At 42.5% G+C, this 10,131-nt stretch overlaps 1 protein-coding gene across 5 annotated transcripts; it reads right to left on the bottom strand.

Annotated features, from left to right (window-relative positions):
- Nucleotides 1–300: 300 nt before the first annotated feature.
- Nucleotides 301–7,296, bottom strand: EXO5 (exonuclease 5). Of its 5 annotated transcripts, none has more exons than XM_032631991.1 (3): nt 7,125–7,296; nt 6,249–6,579; nt 301–1,800 (listed from the first exon to the last, which is right to left on the bottom strand). In XM_032631991.1, the coding sequence occupies exon 3, from the start codon at nt 1,789–1,791 to the stop codon at nt 679–681; it is 1,113 nt and encodes a 370-aa protein (XP_032487882.1). In that variant the 5' UTR covers nt 1,792–1,800; nt 6,249–6,579; nt 7,125–7,296; the 3' UTR covers nt 301–678. The 5 variants fall into 5 exon arrangements, with proteins under 5 accessions (XP_032487882.1, XP_032487893.1, XP_032487897.1 ...); XM_032632002.1 differs by lacking the exon at nt 7,125–7,296 and having other exon boundaries at nt 301–1,816; nt 6,249–6,305; nt 6,410–6,551; XM_032632006.1 differs by lacking the exon at nt 7,125–7,296 and having other exon boundaries at nt 6,249–6,305; nt 6,410–6,551.
- Nucleotides 7,297–10,131: the final 2,835 nt, after the last annotated feature.

Genomic DNA, 10,131 nt, shown 5'->3' with positions numbered 1-10,131 from the left:
ATGGGTACCTGTGGGGTTGAAGATAACACAAGCTTCCACTCACATATTCATTCTTTTGTAAATATTAATATCATATTTACTATTTTCATTTTTTATGACTTCCTGTTCCTGCTTCATTTTTCCTTATTTCTTTGAGCATATGTATTAGGTTTCTTTTAAATTCCTGCTCTGCTCATTCCACTACTTCAGAAATATGTTTATGTACGTACTTAAAGGATTGGAATAACATGCACACACAACTATTCTGGTGGTCCTCTTTGAAGGGTTGAGATTATGAAAAAATCCAGTTCAACCAACCTGGACAGTGTTTCATTTTATTTCATTATATAAAATGTAGAAACCCTGATTGAGAAAAAATAGGGAAGAGACTTAAAAGAAACTGAAGAATCTTCTTAGGAAAGCAATGATTGCTGAAGGATACCTTGCTCCAGCCATGATAAGCATCTGTCTTCTTGGCAATCTACGGCAAAGCTCCAGGGACAGTATAATCCCAGATCTCTCCCACTCACCCCCTGAGCCTTGGTCCTGGATTTGCGTGGTAAGAGGCTGAGGAAATATGAAAAGAACCAAAATAAGAACACTCTCCATGGAAGTCAAGCTCAGAGACTGGTCCTCTGTCACTCTGCTGAGTACATTAGGAGCAGGAAAGATCAAAGTTCCTGAAAGTCTATCTTCCGTTCATTTGGCTTTTTCGGCTTGCGGCTCTAGCACGGAGTTGGGCAACCCACCGCTCTTCCTCCACTCACAGATATCTGCATAGGTGCATGTCCGGCATTTCCAAGCCTCCTCCACATCAACACCTTGAGGCTCTCGGTGTCCCATCCAGTAGGCCATATAGTGCTGCACTTTGTTTCTCACCTCCGTCTCTTCAAAGGCCACTATCTCTGTACCCAGCACAGTGGCAGTCTCTTGGTGGATATACTCAATCTTCAGCATATCAATAACTGGGAGGTCAGACAGTGTTAGAGACAGGAAGACCAGCTCCATGAGGTCACCCAAGGACTTCACAGAGAAGCCTCCCTGCCGGGCATGTCTCAGCACTGAAGGTCCCAATGGCTTTTCTGGACACAATTTTGTGTGGTGGATTAGGCTAGCAGTGGTCACTTTCCCTTGTACCATGGCATCAAAGATATATTTGTACAGGCTGACCTGAAAACAGTCTTTTTTTCTCTGAGCGTCTGGAGGGAGCACAGGGTGCCTGCGTGTCTTGAGTTCAGCCAGTTCCAGTTCCCCCCTGGCTGTATAGTGCAGCTCATCAAGCACTCCAACAAGGAGCACACCCTCCACTTCTCCAAACACTGGAAACTCTCTGATGCGCCCTTCTGACTGCAGGGTAGGAATCATTGATAATATGTTCAGAAACTTAATTGCCCAAGCATCTTCTTTAGAGGTGATGGGGACAGTCACAAGATCATGAACTTCTAGTTCTCTAGCTAGGTGGATGCTGGCACCAGTGTCCAAAACAGATGACTTCTCAGGTGTCAAGAAACCAGGAAGCTCCTTCCCATATACCATTTGCTGTTCACACCAGTTCTGAGCAGACAGGTCAGTGACATACAAATATTTAAGATGGAATTGTTCCATAGGTGACAAGACATCCAATCCTCTTTTCCACTTTGGTAAGCTTATGAGCTTGCCATCCTTCCCAGGGAGTTCAGAAGAAGGGCCAGGCTTGTTATGTGAAGTACTTGACTCTTGTGTATCCTCCAGGTCCAGAAACTCTGAGTCACTCAAGTCTGAGAACCCTGAGGCCTCTGCTGACACCGTCTCCTCTTCCCTTGTCTCTGCCATGGCACAGCTCTGGATTGGGCAAAGGCCGTGCATATCATGTTAAAGAAATGCATTACCCAAATGAAAAATTTCTCAAAAGCACTTTCAAATTCCAATGAGGTAAAAAAGGATCACGACTAATTATTTATATACAGTCTTTAAAGATGCTTATTTATTTATGACCAATTAGTAATGCTATAGAGTTGTACTACAGGTACAATTTACAACAATAAGACTCATTGTATCGTCCATATATGAATACTTGGCAAAAATTTTTAAGGGCAATATAAAACTTAAGTTTTATTACTGAATCTGGTACTAACATACCATATGTGACTTTAAGCAAATCACCTACTTTGTCCTCAGTTTCTTCTTTTAAAAGGAAATTTGAGGTTTGCCTTTTTTCCTTCAAAATTCTACTGACTTGGGACATTATTTCATTTTTTAAGTGAATGTAGATCACTGTAAATGTTGGAGCAATGTTTGCCAGTTTACCATGGACCACTTCTACAATTCTTTTGATACAAAGTCCTTGACTAGGAAAATAAATCTCAATAACAAACTGTTCCTTGAGAAAAATCAGCTCTACAATGACTGCTTTTAAATGTAGTTCTCAGAAACGTAGTGTGGCGAAATTCAAAGACTAACTACAGATAAATAGAAATAGATCTACTCATGAAGTAATAGCATGAAGTAATGAGAGAGGATATTCACAGCAACATGTGGAAATCAGTTGTTTTTTGTGTTTGAGATATATTAAGAAAATGACAAGAAGAAAAAGCTCTTGGTGGGTTTTACTTTACCTTTACTGACTGTGTAAATTCCTCCTAACACTATAGACATTGGTGTTTCCCACTAAGTTTATTTTCTCCCTCCACAAGAAATTAGCTTATGATGGAAAATATGTAAGTGAAAACTCTTAAAATATTACTGTATTTTGCTATAAATAATAGTGAATATTTGCACAGTTATTGCGTGCTAGACACTGAGCCAAGTGCTTCACACCCAATATCTCAGTACTCTACTGAGGGACAAATACTCTCCCTTTTTACAGCAAACAATTTCACAAGCACAGGAGACAGAATAGAACAATGAACACAATCTACATAAATAACTGTTGACATGTTGCTGTGTTTGCTTCTTTCAGGTGTTTTTTTTTAGCCTATTTTAAAATAAATTACAGAAATCATCATGCTTCAAATACAAATGCTTCACATACATTTCCAAAGAAGCCTCCTACATTAACTACAATATTATCATATCTACCAAAATTAATAATTCCCTAATACTCCAGTCCATATTCAAATTTCCTCAGCTGCCCTAAAAAACATTTGGATAGCTTTTTGTTAAACCAGGAAACAAAGACCATACATTATGTTTGATTGTTTTGTCTCTCAAGTATTTTTAATCTTAAGAAACTAGGGAAGTTCCCTGGTGGCCAAGCGGTTAGGACTCCGGGCTTTCACTACCATGGGCCAGGTTCAATCCCTGGTCAGAAAAAAAGAAACTAGTAGGGGGGAGGGATAAATCAGGAGCTTGGGGTGAGCACATGTACACTACTATATATAAGATATTTAGATAACCAACAAGGACCTACTGTATAGCACAGGGAACTCTACCCAATATTCTGTGATAACCTATATGAAAAAAGAATCGAAAAAAGAATGAATATATGTATATGTATATGAATTACTTTACCGTGCAACTGAAACTAACATAACATTGTAAATCAGCTATACTCCAATAAAGGGACTTCCCTGATGGTGCAGTGGTTAAGACTCCATGCTCCCAATGTAGGGGACCCGGGTTCAATCTCTGGTCAGGAAACTAGATCCCATATGCATGCTGCAACTAAGAGTTTGTATGCCACAACTAAGGAGCGGGTGAGCCACAACTAAGGAGCCCACCTGCTGCAACTAAGACCTAGCGCAACCAAATAAATAAATGTAAAATAAAAAAACTATACTCCAATAAAATTAAAATATGAAGAAAAAAAGAAACTAGGCAAATTATCTTGTGAAGATACTCTTTTTAAGCCTTCCTTCTTACTTCACATATCTAACCCTGCATACAAAAAACCCCCAAAAAACAAAACAAGGTATGAGCAGCCCACTAGTATTTTGACTTTGGGTGACAAGAAAATAACTTGACACAGAATGTAAGCTGATTGAGGTAAAAACTGTGAGCGAAGCTTCCTCCTTGCTACTCTAAGGAGCAATGAAAGAGCAGTATGTACCAACTCCCATGTTAAAAACTTAACAACTGATACCTTGAAAATGGTATTAGTATTAGTTATCATTGTACTTAACTAATTTTAAAATAGTCTAAATGTCCCTAATGAAGGAAAACACAGATAGCTGGAAAACAAGTTATTTGCAATGAACCAAAGTAATATAGTGCTAAGACTTCTGGGTATATCCTATAAAGTTATTGCTTTATAGGATATTTCAACAGTAATAAAACACAGAAGCTGCACGTTTACACAAGTGTCTTAAACTATAAATGTGCCTTAGATAATGATAGTTTGAAAATTAGTAATGTTGGACTTCCCTGGTGGCACAGTGGTTAAGAATCCGCCTGCCAATTCAGGGGACACGGGTTCGAGCCCTGGTCCGGGAAGATCCCACATGCTGTGGAGCAACTAAGCCCGTAGGCCACAACTACTGAGCCTGCTCTCTAGAGCCCGCAAGCCACAACTACTGAGCCCACGCACCACAACTACTGAAGCCCGCGCATCTAGAGCCCGTGCTCTGCAACAAGAGAAGCCACTGCAATGAGAAGCCCGTGCACCAAAACAAAGAGTAGCCCCCGCTCGCCACACTAGAGAAAGCCCGTGTGCAGCAACGAAGACCCAAGACAGCCAAAAATAAATAAATATATTTATACAAAATGAGTAATGCTATTTGGACTATGAAGTCCCTGAAACTGGGAGAGAATCTTTACCCTCTACCAAGAAACAAAAGTTAAATGGCAATTAACACGTATACTTCGGGTTGCCCCCTACCCCCACCCCGCTGCAGGGGAGGGCACTAAATCCAAATCAACTGACCTTGAAAATAGTTTACTTCAAATATCCAGTCCTGGGCTATCCAATATGTAGCCACCAGTCACATGCAGCTATTTAAATTTAATTAAAATTAAATAAAATTAGACACATTTCAAGTGCTCAGTAGCTACATGTGGTTGGTGGGTACCACATTATAAGGCACAGATATAGAACACTTCCCTGTCACACAAAGTTCTATTGGACAGTACTGGTTTCAATTATTTCTTATGTACCTATTAACTCTCCAAAGAGAGCGTAAGCTCCTGAAATGCATGGACTTCCTACTTGTTTTACATACGACATTCAAAACAGGGTAGCTCTTAACAGGTAAGTGAAATGTTTGTAAAGAAGACACAAGGGACTTCCCTGGTGGCGCAGTGATGAAGAATCCCCCTGCCAATGCAAGGGACACGGGTTCGAGCCCTGGTCCAGGAAGATCCCACAGGCCGCAGAGCAACTAAGCCCGTGCGCCATAACTACTGAGCCTGCGCTCTAGAGCCCGCCAGCCACAACTACTGAGCTCACAGGCTGCATCTACTGAAGCCTGCGCACCTAGAGCCTGTGCTCTGCAACAAGAGAAGCCACTGCAATGAGAAGCCCACACACCGCAGCGAAGAGTAGACCCGCTCACCGCAATTAAAGCCTGCGCGCAGCAACAAGACCAAACACAGCCAAAAATAAATAAATAAATAAACTTAAATTTAAAAAAAAAAAGAAGAAGACACAAAAGGAGAGCATTCTTTGTGGAATTATTTACCTAAAAGGAAAAAACAATACACTGGGGATGGACAATTTAGACTCAATGTGTTGCCTGGACTTTCCTATGCAGAAAAAAATCCAGGCAAGGGCATGATGGCAGTGTGCACTTTGTCCCCAAATTCAGTTTGTATCTTTTTGACAGGAGATGATTTTACATGGTACATGGATCAACATCTTAGAATAAATATAAAGCTTAGAGTGTGCTTCAAAGGCATAATTTCATATGTAGTGTTTCTAAGCACAAGTTTGATTTTTAAATAAATGTAAGTAAAAAATTAAAAATATGAGACTAACAATACATGTTGTACATAGGTATGGTAGAAATAGGTGGTAAGTAAATGAGATATTTGGGAAACACCAGCATGTTGCCAAGAGTCTGGGGGTCCTAGAGATCTGGATTCTGAACCTGAGTAGGTCAATAGTATTTAGTATGCTACTTGCCTTATGAGTATTCTTGGGCAAGTTTGCAGTTTTCCTGAGGCTACTGACATCTTTAAAATTAGAGTACTCCTTCCAACCATACTCAGCTACCCAAACAACTGAGTGATGGCAAAGTACACACATTGGCACTCAACAAATGTGGATCTCCTTCTTCATCTCAAGGGAGAGATGAGATAGTACACCTATTCCCTCTGACAAATTAAATTTCAGGAGAGGAGAAACTTCTACTCACCTGGGACTTGGCTGATCTTCCTCCTCACAGGAAAGGTAAAATGCTGAAATGACAAGGCTGGGGGAGGAGGAAAGAGCTCTGAAAGACCAGGTCTGCAGTCGAAGAATCCAGATTAGCAACTCTGGGCCTTGCTAGAACAGAGACTTTTGGTCCTTTCTCACCTGACCAGTCCCTCACATTGCGGCGTTTCCTCCTTTCTGATTCACACTGCACAGACTGTTGCTCACCCCAGATCCTACGTAAAGCTTGCCTGGCTCCGAAGGCAAATTCTCCGTGACTTGTTCGTTTTGCCCATACCCTGGATGCCGTTACTTGATCCAATCCCCGCTCCCTGCAAGTAAAAGGGTCAGCAATAACGAAGGTCCCCCAGGAGCTCCGAGAGCAGTTTCCTCTTCCAGCCCCAACTTCGGCCCAGAAGCTCGGGCAGAGACCTCAGATCAGATGTTTTTCCCCTCTGATGGGTTCCTGCTGCGGAACTGCCTCTGCCTTCACGCTCAACATCCTGACTTGCTCGGTGCAGCCCGGCCTTGTGGGCTCCAAGAAAGCCTTCAGCGGAGACCTTCCCACCGGCCCCAAAACCACTGTCTCCCCGGGAATTCCATGCATGTCCTAAAGTTTACTGAGCACCTCCCTACAGTGTACTGGAGGAGCGAGCAAAGGATTGCTGGACTTGGGAAGGGGTCCCAGCCGACAGCAGGGTCTTCCAAGTTCGAAAGGTCCTGAACCCACAGGAGCAGACGCGATAAGCCGCTGCCCCGGAGCCGTTCCCACCCAGAAAGGGGGTTGGGGGGACGCGGCACCCGCGGAGACAGATCCCCTGCGTTCCAAAACGCAGCCCCTCAGCCCGCCACCGGCATTCGCCGGCCTTCCCCTAACCTGGGATATGCCTCGGAACCCCGGACTCCACCGGCTCCGCCGCGGCCTCGGAACGGTTCCCGGACCCTTTCCCCGGACACGCAAGTGCAAGACAGGCAGAGGACCTCTGGTTTCGCGCTTCGCACAAAAGCCTCCTGGACACCAGGCCCAGAATGCCCAGCGGCTGCCCAAGGTCCGCCCCCTCCCGGAGGCCTCAGCTGCGCCGCTTAGTCTTCGCGCGTCTGCGGCTCAGACGCGAATCATGCTAGCTGCGGGGTGGAGGAGGGTCCTGATGCTGTTCCGCCTCTTCGGAGGTCGTCCTTGTGGGTCGCTGGCTGTGCGTGTGGGTTCATTCGGGACGGAACTGCGCCGTCACCTGACCAAGAAGCTCCCACCCTGGCGGCTCCCGGCTACTGCCAAGCCAGTGTAGGGGAAAGGTCTAGGGCATGTCCCTTTCCGCGGTGCACTTGGCCTCTGCCCGTTAGCGCTGCGTCTGCGCTTTGCCACCTTGTACGCCTTTCTTTGCACCTCGCACCAACTTTCCCAGCTGAGAGAACAGCCACGAACTCACTTTTCGAAGATGCTGACGCTCGTCTCATCAATGTATTTCTTTTTTCTATTTGTTTGCTTTTTAAATAACCCTTTTATTGGGAAATATAACACAATTATATTCTGAAATAGAAAGGTGAGTATAATAATTATTGAACAGACATATCATGTAGAGCAAAAATAGTGTCGTGCCATTCCCAAATACACTCTCATGCCTCCTTCCTGAGAAAACCACTTGTCTGACTTTTATGACAATCATCGCTTTTTTTTTTTTTTAACAGTCATCACATATTTGGAAACGATTTGTGACAAAGGTGGCATCGCATAGCAATGGAGAAAAAGAGATGACCTTTTCAATGAAGGTTCTGAGACAATAGGGTATCCTTATGAAAAAAATATATAAAATGAGACCCCTTGTCTCACTTCATCACAAATATCAATTCCAGGAGGATTAAAAACCTAAATACATTTTGGACTTCAGAATAGGGAAAGATTTTTTAAAATCTATTTATTTATCTATTTACTTACTTATTTTTGGGTCCCGCAGCTTGCGGATCTTAGTTCCCACACTAGGGATTGAACCCCAGCACCAGCAGTGAAAGCGAGTCCTAACTACCGGACTGCCAGGGAATCCCCCGATTTCTTTTTAAAAAATACAAAAATGTTGGGAGTTCCCTGGTGGTCCAGTGCTTTCACTGCCCTCGCCTGGGTTCAATCGCTGGTCAGGGAACAAAGATTCCGCAAGCAGCACAGCACGGCCAAAAAAAAAAAAAAATTAAATAAAAAAGAAAATTACAAAGGAGATTTTGGGTCAGTTGGGGGAATTTAAATGCGACATATATTAGATAATAGTATCAATCAATTATCAATATCCTGAGTGTGAAAATGATTTTGTGGTTGTGTAGGAAAACGTCCTTGTTCTTGGAAATATGAAAGTTGAGGGGAATCTTACCCATCAAGTGAAATATGGGTGGGCATTGCTGTATTGAGGCTGGAGGTTTCTACCTCCTCCCAAGTATAACTTTCCTTCACCAGGACGCAATTCCCAATGCACAAAAGCCTCTCCTCAACCCTCTCACACATGGACCTGTTATCTTCAAACGGAGTTTGAGGGGGCAATGCTGATTGGTGGAGTGAAGCAGAAGCGATTCAGAAATGATCATGCTGTGGGGAAAAGAAATTTCCAAGATAGCAGGACGATGTTCCCCAAAGCTTTCATTCTCAAATTTCAGAAAATGTTACCCTTTCCCCAAAAGGCTATCATAAGAAGTCGGGGCATTTAAGGTCCATCTGTATACAAAAGCCTTTGATTTAGTTCCTCCACCTCCAGGGATATCTGTAATGTGGGAAATACTGTTAGACACAAATTGTCTGTTTTCCTCTTTCCATCTTACTTTACTTACTCTTTCAGAGGGTAGAATTTGTACCTCTAAATCACACTGATTACAGTCTTCCATTGAAGTGTTTATATGATAAAAGTGTTTATCTATATGAATGCTCTTGAGAGCTTCACTGTCCAACACAGTAGCCACTAGGTACGTGTGGCTCTTAAGCATTTGAAATGTGGCTAGTCCAAAATGACATCTGCTGTAACTATAAAATATTGTATTTTGAAGATTTAGTAAAAAAAAAAAAAGTTAACTCACTAATAACTTTTATATTGATTACATGTTGAGATAGTAATATTTGGATATATTGTATCAAATGGAATATATTTTAAAAATTAATTTTACTTACTGCTTTTTATTGCATTAATGTGGCTGGTAGACATTTTTAAATTAATTATGTGGTTCGCATTCATGTTGTGGCTCACATTATATTTCTCTTGGACAGTGCTGCTCTTGAGCATCAGACCTAAGGGCAGGGAATTTATCCTGCTCAAGTTTGTGTTCCTTACAGGTGCTAGTACAATTATTGACATAATTTTTATATGCTTAAGAGAAACCCACTGACAATATTCTGTATTTGGGAATCTTCTCTTCCCAGTATTAAGGTCAGCCTCTCTTTAGCCAAACACCAGTTTCTGGTAATTGAAAAGGGCATTGCTTAGTTGGAGAAAGCCAGAAAAGGTAGCCCTAAGCTAGGAAGTTGGGGGAGCTGGGAATGAGTTAAGGATGTAAGACTGGGCTATGCTTCTCCTAAAAGAGGCAGCCTCAGATGTAGGACATTTGAACTCTTGAATCAATTAGGGTTTATTCATTTTTCAGTTTGAAAACCCAGGAGCTCTAGCTTCAGGTGAGGCTTGATCCAGATGTCAAACAGTGAGACCAGAACTGAGTTTTCTCTCTCCATTTCTTGGATCTATTTCCTCTGTGTTTTTGCATTTATAGGCAGTCTTTCTCCTCTTCCACTGCCAGTAGCTTCCAGGGCCACAGTCTTCCAGATTTGTGTCCAGTGGAAAAATAGGAAGTCCATTCCCTAATACCTCAAAGATAAGTCCAGAAATTGTCCAATTGGCCCTGATTACTCAAACTGGGGC

Source organism: Phocoena sinus, chromosome 1 (assembly GCF_008692025.1).
Source record: "Phocoena sinus isolate mPhoSin1 chromosome 1, mPhoSin1.pri, whole genome shotgun sequence".
In the NCBI taxonomy this organism is placed as follows: domain Eukaryota; kingdom Metazoa; phylum Chordata; class Mammalia; order Artiodactyla; family Phocoenidae; genus Phocoena; species Phocoena sinus.
This window is presented reverse-complemented; position numbering and strand designations above follow the sequence as displayed.

Coding starts and splice junctions, on each gene's coding strand:
- EXO5 (XM_032631991.1), bottom strand. CDS start 1,791: ATGGCAGAGACAAGGGAAGAGGAGACGGTGTCAGCAGAGGCCTCAGGG.